Source organism: Poeciliopsis prolifica, unplaced genomic scaffold (genome assembly GCF_027474105.1).
Source record: "Poeciliopsis prolifica strain line A6 unplaced genomic scaffold, Auburn_PproV2 SCAFFOLD006, whole genome shotgun sequence".
Lineage (NCBI taxonomy): Eukaryota > Metazoa > Chordata > Actinopteri > Cyprinodontiformes > Poeciliidae > Poeciliopsis > Poeciliopsis prolifica.
In genome coordinates, this window is record NW_026562381.1 from 9215655 (window position 1) to 9235394 (window position 19740).

At 35.6% G+C, this 19740-nt stretch overlaps 1 protein-coding gene across 1 annotated transcript in view; it reads left to right on the forward strand.

The window, feature by feature from the left end:
* The first annotated feature begins 11853 nt into the window (after positions 1-11853).
* LOC129360245 (GDNF family receptor alpha-4-like) overlaps positions 11854-19740 on the forward strand; it is a 42807-nt gene continuing 34920 nt past the window's right edge. Inside the window, exon 1 of the mRNA XM_055030346.1 lies at positions 11854-12207. Within this exon, the coding sequence (XP_054886321.1) occupies positions 12165-12207 (43 nt within the window). The 5' untranslated portion in view covers positions 11854-12164. The remainder of the gene's footprint in view (positions 12208-19740) is intronic.

The window sequence follows — 19740 nt, forward strand, 5'->3', positions numbered from 1 at the left end:
GACATTTATGAGTTTTTAAAAGAAAAAACAGATCTATAAAAAAATATTATTATTCTGACAAATAGAAAAAAAATGTTGGTTATTTTAATAGAGCTGATTTAATGAGACATTATAGCAACAAGGGTACATACATCTTCATACGGTGTATATGGCTTCAGTAGGAATACTTCTTAAGTCCCTGTAGACACGTATCAACAGACAGCATTGTCACATCAACTAGCACTTGGACAGCTTGAAAATGACTTTGTGTACTTTCAGCGTTGCACCCATCCGCACTGCCAAAGGAGGCTAATTTTCTAAAAAAAATGAATTCATTTTCCTGATGAAAACTGACTCTAGAGATCAGTCGCTCACTTTGAAGCCTATTAAATAAGGACACAAAGTAAATTAATACTTCGGCTTGTTTCAGTAGCAATGACAGTGATGATGACAGTACACGGTCTGGGACAGAATGAATGAAAAATGAAAATCTATATGAGAAACCTGCCTGTGCTGAAACTCTCTTCAGCTTTGTCCTAAGAGTGCTGGCTTTTTAAAAGAAAGAATTAAAAACAATAAACCTGTGCTGTCAAAGTAATTGTGTTTTCAGTTTAAACCACTAGAAATAACACCACTGCTCAGCTGTTTATTTTACAAGAAACATTGTGAAAAGCATTAGTTTGTATTTTAACCTTTGTCCTTGCCAGATCTTGTCTTCTAATTAGTCAAATTGTGGTTATTATGTCTCTGGGGACACAAATGACCTGTGTGGACAACATCAGTGAAACAGTGTCCAGGTCAGGTCAGTGTCAGGACACAGCTCATTGTCTAACAGGAGTCCATTTTTTTATGCGATCCAGTAATAACTGTTCTGCACAGCATACTGACTGGAATCAGCACTCAGGTTTCTCTGGAGTTTAAAAAAAAAAAAAAAAACAAGAAGCCTGTGAGGTGAGTAAAGGCTGTCATTACATCTTTCAGATTTTACACTGTCATGTTAGACTGTTCAGAGTTTTTCTCCATTTTATTCACTGTTGATAATGTGAAAGGAACTTTTGTTTTCAGCTTGTGCAAATATATACAGCTTCAGTCAGAAGCTTGATACAATGCACCAATGTGTCATCACATTGGTGCATTGTAATGACTTATCTCTTTATTGCATTTTAACAAGACATATCAGGTGCACAAGTTTAAATTTACAGTGGATTTTCTCAGTTTAAAGAAACAAACAGTGTGAAAAACTGAAATTCTCCCTTTGATATTCAAATGAAAGTCCCTTAGAAATTTGAAAAGAAGACAATTATTTCTAACAACAAAGTTGTGGAATAATTTACCTGGATGTTTGACCTCTTTTTTTAACTATGATAACATACTTTCAATACATTTAGTTTTTTAGCTGTAGTTCAGGAACTATCAACAGGACTGGGGTAAAAACCATTCTAGGAAAAAATAAAAACAATAATAATAATAATGATAATACAGACCTTTGGGCACTTAAATAACTTAGAAACATCATAATATGTAGGAGAAAACATAAAATACAGAAACCCTTCAGCTGTGAGTTTGACAATGTCTGATTTTAACTGGGATTCATCATACTGTGGTGGTTTAAAAATGTCAAACACTTCATCCAGCTTTCACACATTGTCAAAAGAAGGAATAAAAACATCTGAAAGGCTTTCAAAAGGCCAGTCCTGCTTGCACAGCATTTTATTTATTTACAGGAGACAAGATTTCAAGTCTGCTTCATGAAATCTGATATCCTTATAATGTTCATCTGAGACATATTTAAACATTCAACGTCACTAAAGTTTCTCTCCTTTGTGACAAATGGTAATAATGAACACAAGAGTGAACATAATTCAAAATTACACAAAGAACCCTGACTAATAAATGAACATCTGCTACGGAACTGAGGTTTGACTTAAAAGCATGGCTTCCACATAAGTCAGCCAAATGCCTTCTGGAGAAAAGTTTTTGGTTAACTAGGACAAGGATATTTGGCTATGGTGATAAAGAAATAAGTCTGGAGTCTATATGACACTTTCAAACCTAAGAAAGTGTCTTACCAATTGTCAATCATTGCAGCGTCTCAATCCTGTTCCTCAGTGTCTCCTGCCCTGCATATTTTAGATGTGTTTTTTCTCCAGCACACCTGCTTCAAATGATAGTATTAGGTCCTGCATGCCATCAAGTGCTGCAGAAGTCTGTTAATGATCAATTTATTCAGGTCAGGTGTGTGGCAGAAGGGAAACATCTTAAACATGCAGGGCGGTGGTCCCTGAAGACCAGCATTGAGAAACAATGTCATAATGACATGCGCCACTGCTGTTGGTATTTGGTGGATTGCAACAATTTAAAGTGCAATAATGGAAAAAATTCTTTAGCTTCTCTTCAAATAGCTAGATGAAAGAATCTTGGACACAGTTGGATGATTCAAACCGATAATGATCTCAAACAAACATGAGAACTGGTTTTGGTTTGGGTAAATAAGACTGACATCAAGCCTCTGGAATGTCCTTCATAAGTCCACTTTGCACATTTTACCAATTCTATATTCTTTCTTCTGAGGTGACCCTTCAGGTTGTGTAAGTAAACTTTTTAATTTAATGAATCTTTCAACAGGATACTGAAGCCAAAAAGGTCATATCTATGTTCAGAATGAAACTAAAGGCCTAGATTTATGATAAGATGGGCTACATGTTGAGTGTATGAAAAAAAGTGACTGTTATTGTAATGTATGTTATTGTAATATCCTGCTTAAACTGCAGATGTTAGGACAACTTGCTATTAAAGTTGTTTTTGTAGCCCTTAAATAAATAAATATTCCTTTACAAAGACTTGGAATGTGTGTGTAAAACAAAAAAACAACTTTTTATCCTAACACAAGGAGGCATAAAAAGACATGGGATGTGATCAAAAAAATAACAAGTCAAAACTAATATTATGCTGCTCTAAGAAGCCATTTGGCAAGATGTAGCACTGACAAAAATATGGCAGCACATTTCACATCTTTCAAGATGAGTGGATAAGCCAAAAGAGTTGAGGTTGCATTGAGAAAGGCATTTAACAAAAAAAATAGTTTCCAGTCAAATTTCCAACCCAGAGGGTTGCTCCTAAAAAAACATGTGGTCTTTAGTTATGTCTTAGTCTCGTTTGTTCTGTCAAGCAGCGAAATATAGTTTAGTACTTGGAGTTTCCAAGTGCAGTACCTTCAGATACAGTTTCACAGTGTTGAAAACTCTTTAACTTTAAACACACTGCCCTAACTCAGCTCACTGGATTGTATTTCATTGGTTCAGGGTTATTTACAACATGGTTGAACACATGCAGGTGTTTTCTGTCTGATTTCCAACAGCGGAGAAGATAACACCCGAAAACTTAACAGAACAATGTTTTTCAGGTTTAGTTACTTAAAAAAAAACCTTAAAGATTAAACATTGTATTTTCTCATTTAAATTATTCATTCTATTGTCACTTCAACTTTCCTACAAGTAAAAAACTTTCATTCTATTTAATGAAATTAGAATAAAACCAGCATTTAAATAAGTCAGTCACCCTCGGTGGCCCCATCAATTGGTGTTACCAAAATGAGATGTGGCAGCTGAGCGTCAGAGCCAGAGGCGAAGAGATGACAAGCACAAGCTTAAATTCGGCCTAATCAAGTTTACTGAGGTGCTTTTGTGCTGGAGCACATCTCTTCTCATTCTTCACATCCATTTTAATTCCTTAGCCTTTTCTACCCACAATGAAAACACCAAACATGAAGTTCACTCTGCAAGTCAGGAAACAAGATGTCACAGTTTTTAACACAGATAAGTTTAGTTGTCAAAGAATTTCAGCAATTCTGAAAATGTCTTGCTTAGCAGTGTAACAATTTTTGAAACATGTCAAACTCAACAAAATCAACCTGAATAGACAGGAAAAAGCTAAGATTTTATTTTAGTTTTGTTAAATGTGCAAAGAATATTTGCATGAAGGAGGAGGTTGGAAAAATAATAAAATATTATATGGATAAAAAAAAAATACTCTATAAAAAGTAGGTGCACCATTATCCCATCAGCATCAAGCAAACAAAACAAAAACAACAGCAATGATTTTCACTTTAATAGAAAGTATATTACCATGTTTCTCTCTTTGCCATTTTGAATTTTTTAATGACATATTTAGTATTTAAACTGATATGCAATAAAATTTCTGTTCATGAGAGCCGACAAAGTTCAGAGCAGATGACTAAGATCCTGACTTTTCGTTGCTTTTGAGTATTGCCAGTTTGCTTGATTTTGAAGAAAATCTTCCTTTGAGTGAAACTTTATGGAAGAAACCAGAACTGTGGTCATGTTTTCTGTGCCATGCATGACTGTGAGTTTATGGGATTCCTGTGTGGCCCTTGTTGCATAAGTTTTATCAGCAGAACGCATGCAACACTCTGTCTGCTGCAGCGTGTTCTGCAATGTGTTCTAACCATATGGACTTGTCTGCTGAATTTATATGTTGTAATTTGATGTTAGAGCATGAGCAGAATGCCTCCGTCTGGAAGCTGAACTGTGTCAAAAGATGGAATACATCTTTTATGGCATTCTGTGATGATCAGACATCAAGCAAACCCCCACAGACAGGAGACAAGAACAAAATTGGGACAGCTGCAAATATGTCAGGAGAAATGAAAAGACCTTGTGCCACTAAACTGCGTAACTTTAAAGTGTTGCCAAATGAAGGCTGTGAGAGGAAAATGGACATCACTTTTTTTTCACTGAATAAGCATGCCATTAACGCCTTTAAAAAATTGCAATGCTTTCAGTTGATAAATTGCACATTTTAAGAAGTTGAATCACTGTGTAGATAGTACTAAAAGAATAATAAATCAAAGAACAAATCTGTTGTTTTTGACCAAGAACAAGGACTCTTGGAGAATTGTGCTTTTGTATTCATAATGCTTGAACCTTTTCTTCCCTACAATTTTTCCTCATTAAACTAAAACCTGAGGTGTATTTTTAGGGATTTTTTAAAATAGACCAACACAAAGTAGTTTATAATTGTGAAGTGAATGGAAAAGCAAACATAAGTTAATTTTTTTATGGATAATATCGGTAATAAATTGGTCATGCCACCCTCCTGTCCCCATCTTTACTCTATAGAATCACCTGGCAGTTTTTCAGATTTAGTTTTAGAAAATTTTCTCCACCTTATGTTTCCGAAATAGCTCATGCCTAGTCATATTGCAGGGGGAGTATCTGTGAACATGAATCATAAACTCTTGCCATTTATTCCAAATTTGATTTGGGTCTAGATGTTGTCTGGCCATTCTAAGACATGAAAATTTTTTGGTGTACAGCATTTCTTTTAGACAGGTTCAATGTTTAGATCTGCTGTAACCCTGGAAGTGTGAACCTCTGTGCAAGTCTCAAGTCTTTTTCAGCCTCTTCTAGGATTTTCCCTGGATTTACCTCTTCCAATCCTCCTATCAAGTCCAGCCACCTCTTGGTTGCTTATTTAATTCTGTCTTTTCTGACCTGTAAGTTTAGGTTAACATCCATGTCTTGGTAGGTCTGCAGATAGTTTTTTCATATTATGAAAATGGATTGAACAGGCAATGTAAAAATCTATAATGATGCTTTACAACAAAAACTTACTTCAAACTTTCTCACAACTTTATTCCTAATTGTGTGCTTCTCTGTCTTTGTGAATTGCGTTCTTCACTAATAGTTGACACGAAGTCTCTGAGGCCTTAATGAATTTACATATTTAATTTAAACAGGTCGACTGTTTATTCAATGTGACTTCTGGAAGAAGTGATTGCAAAGCAGATCAGCATAGTTTTTATTTGTATTGGTACATAAGATCTTAATAAAATATATTGACACTTATGACGACAACCTGTTTTGCATAGAACTATATAATTTTCAAGTGTTTTAAATATATTTTTATTTATTTAGTAGAACTTTTTGAATGAACATTACACATAAAATCTTTACCCAAATACACCCACTACAACATTTTAAAAACAAAAACTGTTCATTTTAACCAGATGTACTTGCGGTAAAGCTGAATTTTGCTGTACAGTTTAAAGCTTTTCACTCTTCATAAATCCGTCGCTACTTGTTTTGAATGTGGTAGTGAGTATTTATTGAGTTTATCCCAAACACATTGCACACACTTCGAGAGCGTCTCGATATGTAGCGTGTATCACAGTTTATTTCCACATCACCACCTCTTCCTGTACACATCTGTTTAGGGCCTCTAACTTGAAAAGACAAGCGCTGTAAATTCACCCTGAAAAGTTGGAGGAAACTTCAGCTCATGCACTTACACTCACCCACACATTTTACTGTTTTCACTCACATTCACCAAACCCCTGGAGATAACTTAAAACAGAAAGCTGTTGATCCAGGTGCTATCTAATTGTTTTTGTCCGCTGGGAGTGACAGGAAATCAGTGATAGATGTTCCTGGATAACCTTATCACCCCCTTAAACCCACCACAGAGATGGATGGTCTCGTCTGAAAAAGTGGGAATGGATACATAAATTCTGCTGAAGTCAAAGGAAGCCGATTCTTCTGCTCCAGTGAACAGTAATGCTTGAACTGTAATGTGACATGAAAATTTGATTTAAAACATGTAAACACACCATCGAAACAATAGATCTGAGTTTATGGACTTGGCTGAGGGTTTAACCTCACACAGTTGGTGTGACAAAACATGTTTTTTTTTTGTTATCTCTCTGAGAAATTAATGCAAATGTATAAAATGTTTCCATTTCCTTTTTTTTTTTGCACCAATTTGTGTATCTGCTTCAGCGTGTCTCGGCACCTGTGTGCTCCAAATTAAGTTAGGAATCCACAGGGTAATGACACATTCTTCCACAGAGTCTGCAGCACCATCTGTTGCTGTGAGAAGTCACCAAGTCGCTGTCTGTGCACATAACCCACCCCACAGGCGGGTTCCAACTGAGCATTGTTCTGCTTGGCAGGGAACCTATATGATCGCTGCAACTACTTCCACCTAATTCTACATTAATTCCTACTTAGCCACATTAAACTTTTTGGAATATTTCATAAATCAACCATTAATTTACAAGCCTGACCAATATGAAGCCACTCAGCTGAATGGGAAAGGGGAATGGGGGAACAACCACCACTCTGTTTGCAGTCAAGCGTAGACAAGACGTCACCACCCTGGGAGCTGCATGCACGCGCTGTGACTGTTTCGGAGTGCACAGCCAAGTTTTGGACACATGTCAGTGGCGGCATTATTACAGCATGAATCACTTGTTACCCACCTATAGATCTTTAAGAGAATGGTCCTTGAGCTACTTTTTTCCCTTTCCCTGACAGCCAACAGAGGTGCCTTATTTATAACAATATTAACTAATAGAAGGTGAAGTAACGATTTTTTTTTTTTTGGTACATAATTCCCAGCTTGAAATATCCAATTTTTTTCCAGAAAACATCAGATGATTGAATGATTAAATAACTATCTTCTTTTTTCCCTATGAAACTGATGACTGAGTTGGAATACGGACACATTTGGATGTTTTTAACATCCAATGTTAAAAACATTGGATGGAACAACTACATCAGGTCAAATTAATCTTTTAGAATGGTCTAGCTGACTTAAAAAAATAAACCATTAAAACCCCCAAATAGATATGACATTCTTGCATCTTATTAGGACATCTGACTACAACTGAAAATCAAATGTTATTATATATTTGATAGCAAATGCAACGACATGGTAAACTGCAGATGAGGTGGGAATAACACTGTAAAATAGGAACTAGTCAGTGATGCAGTGTTAAAGGCAGAGGTATTATGTGTTTTAATTTTAAGATGTGCTATTGTGGCTCTTGGATCACTGTGTGGGCTTGCTGCTCCATGCAGTTATCTCAAGAGACACATTTTCATGCTAACAACAACAGCCGCTGCTTTCTTGTGTCTGACTAATTAAAAGGATGATATGCAACATTTACGATGGCTAAACTATATGTAGCTCAGGGGGTGTAGCTGTCACTTCTTCTGGAATACTAAAGCAACACATTGCCGAAAACATAGGTTTGCTTTGTGCACAAGATACAACTACCAATCAAACTTAAGGCTTGATTTTTGGTTGTAATTTATCATTTTACTAATATGCCAAAGTATTTTTTGTTCTTGTTTTTATCAGCTAGGAAATATTGGTCAAATGAGTGTTACAACAGCCAATGCAGGGGTGTAAAAGTATTATTTATGCTTTTATTTTCTCCTGCATATGTTATTGTAATAAAAATTTTATTTGCCACAATAAAACTTCTCTGAATCCATTGAAGCATGTCCAAATGCAGTTGAAACACTTTTATTGAGGCCCTTTAAGCGCTCCCATGTTACACCTTCACTGATTTCTCTGCACCATCTCTCTGTTCAGTGCATAATTTAGTTTCATTTGCTTATTTGAAGTTTTAAAGCCCGGTCCTGCTTTCTTATTCATTTCTGTACTAGCTGTATGTTATCACTGATCAACTGATCAGTGTTTTAATCTGTGGTGAAATTAAGTCTAAAAGTTAAAGTTGACAGAATGTTTGCTGTTGTTAGCCATCTCAAACTTTTCACCATTTCTTCTACTGTCTAAGAACTCAGTAGATCAAGATGCAATATAATACTCGTCTTTGAATTTGGCCGTTTTATTGATTTTATCTTTGCTTTTTTGTTACTTTTATTTGAATTTGCAAAATATTCATATGCTTGAACATTTGAACATAATATTTTTACCATTTATTTCATAAGATGCACAACTTTGTCTTGACTTTACATTATAGTTTGTAGCTGTAATACACTAAAGTTCAAAAGATTTAGATTGTTTTCCATTGTACTGCATGTTATTCAGCTGTTAGGCAATTTGTGACCAACCATCTGTTGGTCAGTAGCATTATCCATTTTCTACAAAAACAAATTGTCCTTGACTTTTTTATGCACAATTGGCCATCTTGAAATTTAACACGCTGGGTGTTATACCAGTCAGATTAAAGATAAATGGTAAAAATGTATTGTTAAATCAGTCAGTGGCATACTTCTGAATTGAAAAAGCCAATTTATAAAACACATTGGAAGAGTTTCTCTCTTCAGTGATTTTATCTCCAATATACTATTTTTAGATCCTGTAGTGACTTTTATTAAACATGTTTCATCTGCCACATGTTTGGGTTTGTCTTTTCTTTTTTAAATACTGATGGTTTCCAGGTGGATCTACAGCTTGAACCATTTGCTTTATCAGGTCATCCTAACTGTGTCCTGATTTATGATTAAAAAAAAAAGGACATCTACAAAAATGTGACTCTTTCATTTAAGGAGAAGAACATATTTGGATTCTGACAAGAAAGAGCAATAAATTTGAAAAACAATTTTAAGTGACTAATTTTTAGAAATTGTCAAACCTTCAAGAGGTATCAACGAATGAAAACATAGGAAGATTTATTGTTTCCTGCTCTTGTGGTTGAACACATACAAATATGTAAAATTACTAATCCTCTCTCCTTATTGCTGTGGCTCACAGAAATAGATAATCAATGTGAGTTTGCCTAAAGCAAGAGCTGAGAATCGTCCAATTAAAACTTTTATAGAGCATCTTGTTTTTAATTGAGAAATTATTAGGAGAGGAAGAAAATATGCTGGCATATGGATAACAAAATGTTTATTTCAAAACCCTCAGATTTCCAGCTTGATAAATATCCTGCAAAAGAGCTGGAGGTTATTCAGACCACGTCTGTTCTGCAGCTCTCTGCAACACAAATCCAGTGGGAAGATGCCAAAGTCTTTTAACGGGTTGAAGGCAAATGAAAACTTCCTCTTTAGTTTTCACTATATGTGCGTTTTCAATGTTTTGCACATTTTAATGTTTTAAATTACAGATGCACAGTGCAAATATGTGCTTTTCTGAGAGATTCCCAATGGGACTGAGTTGCTCTTTTAAGATTCAAAGAGCAGTTTCAGAATGTATCTCCCCTTGTTTAAGCACTTCAAGTCCCAACAGAGATGTTAATATATTGTTTCTGATATTCTTACAGAGAGCTTGTTAACGTGAAAATTACAACTACTGAGGCATAAAAAGTTTGTACAGTTACAATTCTCCCAATTTGATTCCTCAGCAAAAAAGTAAAACACAAACTTCAAATGATGAGACGTAAATTGGTTTGATTTAATGTCCCCAAAGTTGTTCAATGGAAAAGTACAGCAGAGCAGCCATGCAGGGTGTTGGGAATAACAATACAATTGACAGGCCAAAATGGCTTTTCTGGTGTCTTCAGTCTGTCTTTGGATAAAGCTGGATCATCCTTTTGGGCCTCTGGGTTGATCTGCAGGCAACATGCACATGCATACAGCAAAGCACACACTCTGAGCCTGGGTGATCCAACATGGAGACCAGCTGTTATCTGCTCCTCAGCAGCTTTGTGTATATTTACAAACTCCGCTGGCCATCAACTTTTTGAGAGGCAATAAAGAAATACACCAAAAACCATTGTGTGAAACAATGTTTGTGTCTAAAAGATTTTCTTGCTTCTCCAATAGATTTGTCCCCTTCTCAATAGAGACCTGCAGAGAGCAATACTCATTTATGTATACAGTTCTGTGCAAAAGTCTTCGCTCAGTTAATTTTTTTGTAACTTTACAACCAAAGCTATTCATTAATTTTATTGGATTTTTTTTTATTATAGTTCTTTAAAATAAAATGAATAAAAATATAAGTCTGGATGAGATTATGTGGCATTATTTTAAACCGGTTATTATATATGAAACCCCCCCAAAGAGGCTGAATTGAAGCAGCTCTGCAAAAATGTGGGGGCCCAAAAACGTTGCCAATTTTCACACCTGAAGGCGGTTGTGCCTCTAAAAATCTGCTTTTAGAGCTAGAGTTGGTTTGGATGTTTTTTTCCCCTTTAATAAATACAGAAAATGTAAACAGTTTATTTGGTTTATTTTTGTTTGATATTAAAATGTGTTTGATTATCTGAAAATGTGACAAAAAAGCAAAAAGCACAAGACATAAAAGGGAGCAAAAACTATTGTCCAACACTTTACAATCTGACCGTAGCTTTTGAACAAACATTTGTAATTGTAGTCTCATCTCAGACATGTTTTGAAACCCTAATAGAGGCTTGCCTTTTCATTATCATTGCCATTCCTTCTTTTATCTCTGTTGTCAACTCAAGGTCCACCATAAGTCATTCAGTTCACTTACATAAAATGATTCTTTGCTAAGAAAAATAGCCAAAGAAATAAAAAAAAGAGTTTGGTTCATTGTAAGTATAAGGATATACATACTGTCAAAAGACTTATTCTATGACAGTTTTTGTGCATATTTGTTTTTCTTTGCTATTTGACTCCCAACCCCCAATGTTGCACTTTGTGCTGACAGAGGTCTTACAGGGCACCCAGAAAACTAAACAGATGATTAATGACAACACAAGATAAAGCAGAACTATCGCCACAGACTTTCTTGACAAAAAGCACACTTTTTAAGCTTTTCTGTACTTTTTTAAACTGTGATTTAAAAAATACCTCTCAATAGAAAAAGGAGAACATACTTAATTGTAGATGATAACTTATAAGGCCTTGGAAAATTATCCACGTCCTTTAAGAATCTCAGGAATACCCAGTAGCAGCACACGTCAAAGGTTGGTATTCTTCAATGAAGAACTGCAAAATTCAGGAATTTTAAGATAAGCTACTTTTTGGATCAAAAAAGAAAATCGCGGCTAAGCAATCATTGTGTGACCAGAATGCCTAATGCCTCTCCAGCACAACCTCCTCTCCCTGCCTCCTCTCCCTGCCTCTCTGCCCCCTCCCTCCCGGCTGCTCCCTGCGCTCAGCTTCTCCTCAGCAGCGGACTCAAGGACTTCAGCGACCACGAAGACGCGCAACAGAAGGCTCTCCAATACCAGCGGACTGTTCAGCGCACAAGACAACTTTCTCTCGCAGCATCACGCATGGCTGTACCTTTGCGCAAAACTGAGAGAGCAGCTCGAAAGGAACTGGTGAGACTCTGAGATATAAAACGATTTTTACAAAATCAAGCGACAAACTACATTAGAGTGGCTGAGGACTGAGGAGGGGGGAAAAAAAAGCTCTTTGCGCAAACAAGGATACCCAAATGCGCATGAGGAATATTCCGCTGTAGATTTAAGCTCTGAGGTATAACCTGAAATTCCGACAGAGATGGATCAGTGGGGAGTTTATCTGTCTATGCTCCTAACTTTTGGTAAGTATTAACTTCTTCTTTTTGGCCTGTTTTGTAACCCGCTCCATTCGGGTGTAATGAAAAATATTTTTGCAACATTTTGCAACGTAAGCTTAAAATTGTACTAATGCAAATGTATAAGTGCGGCGTTGAAATGCGTCGCTAAAACGAGGAATCTGTGAAACTGATCCATGGCACAGTGTAATATGGAAAACCACGCAAAATAGTTGACTTGCAAGTGCATATGCTGAAGAGTGAGCAAGTCTGCCTCGGGTGCTTGTGTGCAGGGATGGTTTGACTGTGTGTTGTTGAATCGAATGAGTTGCTCGGAGAAATATTTGTTCTAATATATTTTCTGTCATTCTTTACACTCAAACTAAATATCAAGTGCACAGCTTTACATTTTATGTTGTAATTGCTTTATTATTTAGCAAATCCTTCACAAGCTTCCACTGGCAGCAGAACATCAGTCATCTGTGAAATATTGCTCTCTAACTGAATGAAGCTAGAATATTGATTTTTGTGGCAACCACAGTTGGGAGGAGAGAAACTGGTTCATATTTTCATCTGTTTTGTTTGGAAATATAAAGTTTTTGCTGCCTGACCACTGTGACGTCTTCTTTTCTCTCTTTACCTGGCTCCAGCTTTCCTTCTTAACAAAGGCTGGAAAATGCATTAATGTATTTCTAACCTTTGACATTAATTATTAATGCTTTTTGTTTGTGGAAGTCATTCGTTGAATAAATGAAAGGATATTCCAAGAAATGCTGAATGGAAGAATGTACTACTTGAATCAGCTGCTATGTGCGAAGTGAAATCAAATTAAAAACTTTTGCATGCTTTCATTGTTGTCAAATAGCTTGAAAAAGACAGACCCACAAATGATGTCTGGTGATGTGCTTAGAAACTGTGCCTTCAGAATGCATTCTCACCTGTTAACCTTTTCAGAGAACCACTTTCACTAGGTTTTTCCGTGACTTCATTCACATTTTAAGATTATTAAATGGAACCTGCCTTTGTGTTCACACCCTTTACTCAGATACTTTTGAATAAATGGCCTTCTTACAAGGACCCACCTACGTATAATTTCTTTTATGTCCTGTGAATGCCTCAAAGCTTTGTTTGGACATATCAAACAAACAGATGAAGACAGAGAAAACAGTTTCAAATGAATTTCCCAAACTTGCAATGTCTCCCAGAAGACCAAAAATGAAAAGAGTATGAAACAACTTTAAACCTGCTGAGACAGGGGGATCCATCTGAACTGACCTGTGGAAGAGCTGCAGTGATCCACAGCTGATCACATCAGTTTGTCCTTTTCCCACAAATTTAATCTTCGTAGGAACATGGAAAATGAAAATGATTGTTGAAAGAAAGTCACGAGAGGTCTACTATGCAGTTAATCCCAAAATTATTCATACACTTGGCAGATTTAGATTTAAAAATATTTTCACTTAGCCAGCTAGTTTGGTTCTGATTGAAAATTTGACAAGTATATCTGAAATTATAATAAAAGATAACACTTTTTAAATGACCATTTCACCATTTAATCCCGATTTGTAATTATTTACCATCTTTTTGCATTTTTTCTTTTCATTGGTGGTTGGTGGGGCTCTTAGCCATCACCCTAAGTAGGGCGATAGTTTCTCTATCAGAATGATCCATCTCAAAACATAATAATTTAGATTCTAACATATTTATGGGTCAGCCAAAATCCACGCTAAAGTTCAACTGAGAAACTGTGGCAACGTTTGAACTTTGTTAAAACATCTAGCTGTACAAAAATGTAAAAAAAAAAAAAAATCACATTTTATGAACAGCTTTGGAAGGCACATTTACATATTTGTTTTTAAACATGCAGATTTTTGTGGAATCACAGTAGATATGATAATCCTCCTTATTTAGCTGTTTACTGGGATCAGTTACTATGACTATAAATTTAATGGTCAGTTTGTGTAACCTGTCTGGATTACCAAGCTTGTTTTTGCACCTTTCTGCGCAGTTCCTCTGCAATCTATATTTTATCTGGACAGATGAAATAAAATCACACATTTCCCCCACTCTCTTAACTACTTCAGTCACCTGCAGGCCACAACAAAATGGCCACAATTTTCCAGATCCAACTCTGAAGGCAAACATCAAGACTGCTGTTGTAAAAAGTGTCCAATAAATGTTGGTATTGAATACTGCGTTTCAGGAGAGCTCAAAGTCAGACTTCACTGTGTTCGCTTGTGCCAACAATGCTGCTGAAGGAACCCCCAAAACATTAACATTAAGAAAACATTTTCAGGGATTTCTTGCTATTTATCTTAAAATTGGAAAACGACTACCTGAAGTTATACAAGAGCTTTAAAAAGTTCCAGTTTTGATATAGTATCATGCTAATTTTTAATGATACTATTCTCATTGTTTAATTTAAAGTGATGCCAGAAAAAAATGTGTTCCCATCCCGTTTCTATCTCTGGCCAAGTAATTGGTACATTTATTGTAAGCTTTTGTCTTACAATCAAAGATCAATAAAGAAATGATATTGAATAACCTAAAAATGTTATGTTATTAGTTTCACATCTGTAGGCACTGAATCAAAATATGTTTGAACAATTTTCCTTTCAGTTTGTCAGTAACTGTTGTTATACCATCAACTCATCATAAAAATTTCATAACTAATTTAGGTCGATTACAAACACTTGTAGGACACCTAATGAGATCATTCTCTATGCTTAGATTATACCTATTTGTATTTCAATGTAGCTATCAAATAAAATAATTTGCTGCTCTGCCAGTTTTATCCATTAAGCCTGCATTCAAACTGCACTTCTTTATTATAGAGGTTAATCTCTAAATTGGCTGCAGAAAGGAGTGAGAGTCATCTGGAATTATATCTTATTTCCATCACTTTGAGCCTCTATGGTTGTTTTCATCCTCATGTGATGTGGTTGGAGCTGAAAACTTTAGCACTCGTGATGCTCAGACCAGGTTTGTGGGTCTTCAAGAAGACATTGAAGGGTTAACCTGTCCATTTAAATAAGCTGTAGTGTCAAACTGAATCAATGCTGCATCCAATGTTGTACGAAATAATAGCAAATAATCTGAGATAACTAGTGGACTGCCCAGGCTTTGATCTTATCTGCATGATAAATTTACACTGGGACTCACTTTGACAGATTCACACTGAAGCTAATAATTGTTTGAAATCGAGTTCAACTGTTCAGAGTACCTCATTTTTTATGGTTGATGAAGCATTTTTGTGCAACGTTAACTTAATGGAACTTTCACCAGTCAGATCATGTTTCACATCACAATGCAAGACCTATTCGTAGCACAAAGCTGATCACATTAATACTCCACAATAATCTAAACCAAAAGCAAAGCGAACATATTTAAATGGCACAAAAACCATTAAATACCTTGTAGGAGTTGCCAGCAGTATTTGCATTCGTCATTAGTCCTTTTAGTGTTAAGTTCAATCAAGATCAAGTGTTTTTTTATTTATTTTATGAAGTCCTGTCAGAGCTTTTTATCGTGATTTCAGCGTTTCTTAAGGATATAAGAATAACTATTTTCAACCCCATGTTTTTACAACAAAAGGCTTTGTCACTGCATTCTGCTTCAGCCATGCTGCTGACTTATTTCACTGAATGTTGTTGGTGTTGCGGGATTAAACTTTTTCTTCCCTTAACAAACACATATATGCATTGTTTGGTATTGTACTTCATCATAAACTAACTCTTGCATGGGGATTTGTTACAAAACCTAAACCATGCATTTTGTTTCATACACACAACCCAATACATGCTCATGCTGTGTGTGGGGACAAAAACAGATTTCTGCTTTTATAAAACTATGACACATGACAACTTCAAACCACTTTTCAGCCTTCAAACCACATTTTAGTGAATTATGTAAACATTTGATTTTCAGAAATCCGCTTAATTTAAATCTGTGCATAATAACTGATTATGCAGGATCTTACATAAGGCTTAAATGTGTTTTGTTTCTTTCAGCATTGTATAAATTATTGCTGCCATTATTTACCACACTTGTGTTAACAGTAAATACTATTTCTAAAGATTCCTTTTTGACCTTCTGAAAAATAAGTGCCGCAGCTCCCTTCCTGAAGGCATATTTCAGTGATTATGTGACTGAAATGAGCAGAAGTTATGAACCAATGGAAGAAATTATGGTTCCTGGTTTGTTTTGTCGGGTTTGAACAGTATGTATTTCTTTTAGCTTGACTTTGTCTTTTGTTTTGTAATTCTTTTGCTGTTTTGATTAGTGATTATTGATTTCTTTCCCAGTTGTTTTTCTCCTTTTTGCCAATTTGTCCTCTTACATAATTGGTTAATTTTTCTGATGTTCCTCATCTTTGTGTCTTTGTTCTGTGTTGTATCATTATTCCAAGATGAATTTCCTACTTTAATTATCCCAGTTTACAGGCCATGTTTGCAACTGAACCTCACATTATGCATCGCTGCTCTTATTTTATTAGATCCTTGTATCCGGATATATTTCAAGACAAAAACTGCATTGTTCTTCTTATTTGTGGAAACACCTGGCTTGTTCTCCATTGAAAAGCGAGTCTATAAAAAATGATAAAAAATAAAAAAACTATGATGAGTAATATCAAATCAGTACAGAAATAAAGAGCAATCTTAACATGTTGTGGATAAGTAGAATCTACACTACGGAGTGAGGTGACTGAAAAATTGACTTTATGATGGCAGAGGGGCTTTCTGTGTGTTATGCATGTTACTCTGTCTACCTGTGTGGGATTTCTCCAAGAACTAGTGGTCTCCCACCATCCAAACAGCTGCATGCCAGGCTAATTGGTGTGTCCAAATGTGCTGTGAGTGTAAACCCCATGGTGAAGCTTGATGGCCTTTGTCAGCTTGTCTCCAGGACCTTTTTGCAAAAAAAAAAAAAGAGTGAAAAAGGAGTAGAAATGTATTTCTGCAATAATACTTGGAACTACAGTTTAATTAAGCAGTTCTAACAAGTATTTTGGTGAAGGTTTTGAAGTGATTGACTACAAAGTGTAAATAATGCATCATACACAGAAGGTAAAACTCAAATTTAAATCCGAAAAAATGTCTTGTCTAAGAGCCCGGCTGCCGCAGTGTGTCTGCAGAACCTTATGTTTTTCTACCTTTCTCTTTAATTATTGAAATTTTTGAATCTGCACATTGAGATTCAGCTGATATCAATCAGTCTGATGTCTCTGACCTTTAATGGTGACATTTTTCAGTTTCTGACTTCCCTGTCTGTGTGTGATGTTAAAATATAACTTTAAACAGATAAAGTTTGGAAGTCAGAAGCTGCTTCCTGTTTTCAGTATGAAACACATAGACTGTTTGGGTGTGGGTGTGCGTGTGTGTGTGAAAGTCATAGACATGCTATTGAGTGGGAGTGATGCATAGCAGTGAAAAAAAAAGAGGTTTCTTCCCTAATCCATTATTGTAATAGTGTCAGTTAAATCAGTGTTCACTAATCAGTGAGAGTGTTTTGAGATTCATGTGATCAAATATGTTGTAATATAAGAAAATGAAAGGTGTATGAAAGATGGACAACACGTAGTTTATTAGGATTTTTAATTTTACTTAAATCTGCTCTAACCAATATTTTTATTTAGTTGGACAAATAAACCTTATTCAGATGAACTGTTTCTGAAAAATTATCACATACACAATCATGTATTATAGGCTTTTTATTAGCACTTTAATAGTTTTTCATTCTCTTTTAATTTTCCAGCCCTGAAAGAAAAAAGTCTAAGGTGATATTTTACAATTAATTATAAAGGACTTTAGATATTACCAGAAGATTTACTTTAAATTAGGAGAACTGAGGGTGATTTAAATGCTGAGGTTCCATTTACGTTTAACAGACTGACAGAAACTAGACTTCAAATTAAACACTTTGTTTTTTGGTATCTACTAAATGCATTTATAACCCTTATGGGATTGTAAAACCAGGCAATAAAGTTACAGAAGCATGGCTCAGTGGAAAGTTTTAGGAGCTCATTTTCCTCACAGCAGTGAATATTACAGATGCACACATTATTATTCATGCAAATGTTATTTCACAGCCTTTATGAGAAACCTTCTGTAACCTTTTGTAACCCATTCTTTCTTTCAGGAGTCAAAAATTTGCCTCTACGTTTCTATTAAAGATAGGGACAGAAATGTTACCCTGCTGTAAGAGGCACTGGGGATTTGATTAACAACAGTGTAATTTTCAGTCACTTACCAAAAGTATTTATACCCTTTGAAGAGAAAAGATTGTGGCACAACGACAAACCTACTAATGCACGGCCTTCAACTGCAACGCATATTTCGGCAGGAAAGGAGAACATTTATCAAAGAAAAGCCAAGAGGCCAATTTTGACCTCTGAAGGAGCTGGAAAGCCTGTTCCAAGCTGTAAAAGGCCTTGACTCAGACTAAGGTACACTTTCCAAAAGGATGATGCCCTGGTGAGAATGGCCTATCTAAAGTCAAGACCTCATTTTTTCCAAGCCTTCCCTATTTTGCTAACAGATTAACTCACAAATTTTATACTGTAATATTTTTATTTAGGGAATATCAAAGTAAAGAGACCTGACTTTTTATGCATGGCACATTTTTGTTTTGTTTGCACATAACAAACAAAACAAAACCAGTGTGTTTCTCTGCTACATAAAATTCACATAAAAGTCACTGTAAATTTTGAATGTAATAGGACAACAAGTAATTGTAAATGAATACTTGCAAAAAATGTGGCTTCGGGTTCAGCTCAGCTATAAATTACGGTTACTAAATTTAGTTGATCACAGAACAGGTAGCCTAGATACATGTGCATAAAATTAGAAGCTGTAAAGCATTGAAGATACTTGAACTGTTTTGTTTTACTTTTGAAAAATTCACTTCTGAGGATCTGCTTGAGGTTCACCAAAGCAGAAAAGTAGCATACCACATATTCTAATATTGTCTATTGTGCTGTAGTGAGATCTTCAGTCATGTTGATTTTTCTGTAATTAAAAATTGAAAACCTTGACTGGTTTTGAACAAAGCCAGCAGTTTGTTGGATCAAGTCTGGGTCATGCAACAACAACCACTGACAAAGGTTTTGGCCAGAACAGCCACTGTGGTTAAAATTGGAAGAGCAGTCGGGCTCCTGGTGAAATGTTCTGTTTGTGTAGGAAAGACTGAACATTCTGCGGTTTGTGCATGCATCTTCGAAAAAGCACAGTCTGTTTTGTTTGCATGATTTCCTTTTAAAGCTTACATCGTGCTGATATCCTTGGACTCCTAGTTGTTATGCAGCGTGAGATAGTGGAGATTTAGTATAATAAAACAGTGAAACTTCAGGCATACACACTGAGAATAAATATTTCATATTGCAACATTTCATGGAAATGTAGAACTGGCTTTACCCAATTGTGCTTTTTGGCCAGCGATTTAGATCTCTCTCTGTATTTCTCAATTGAGTGTATTTATGCAGCACCAGTTCAAAAGAAATCTAATTTAGATATATATGAAATCAATATTCAGAAATATATCAGATATGCAATCATAAAGATG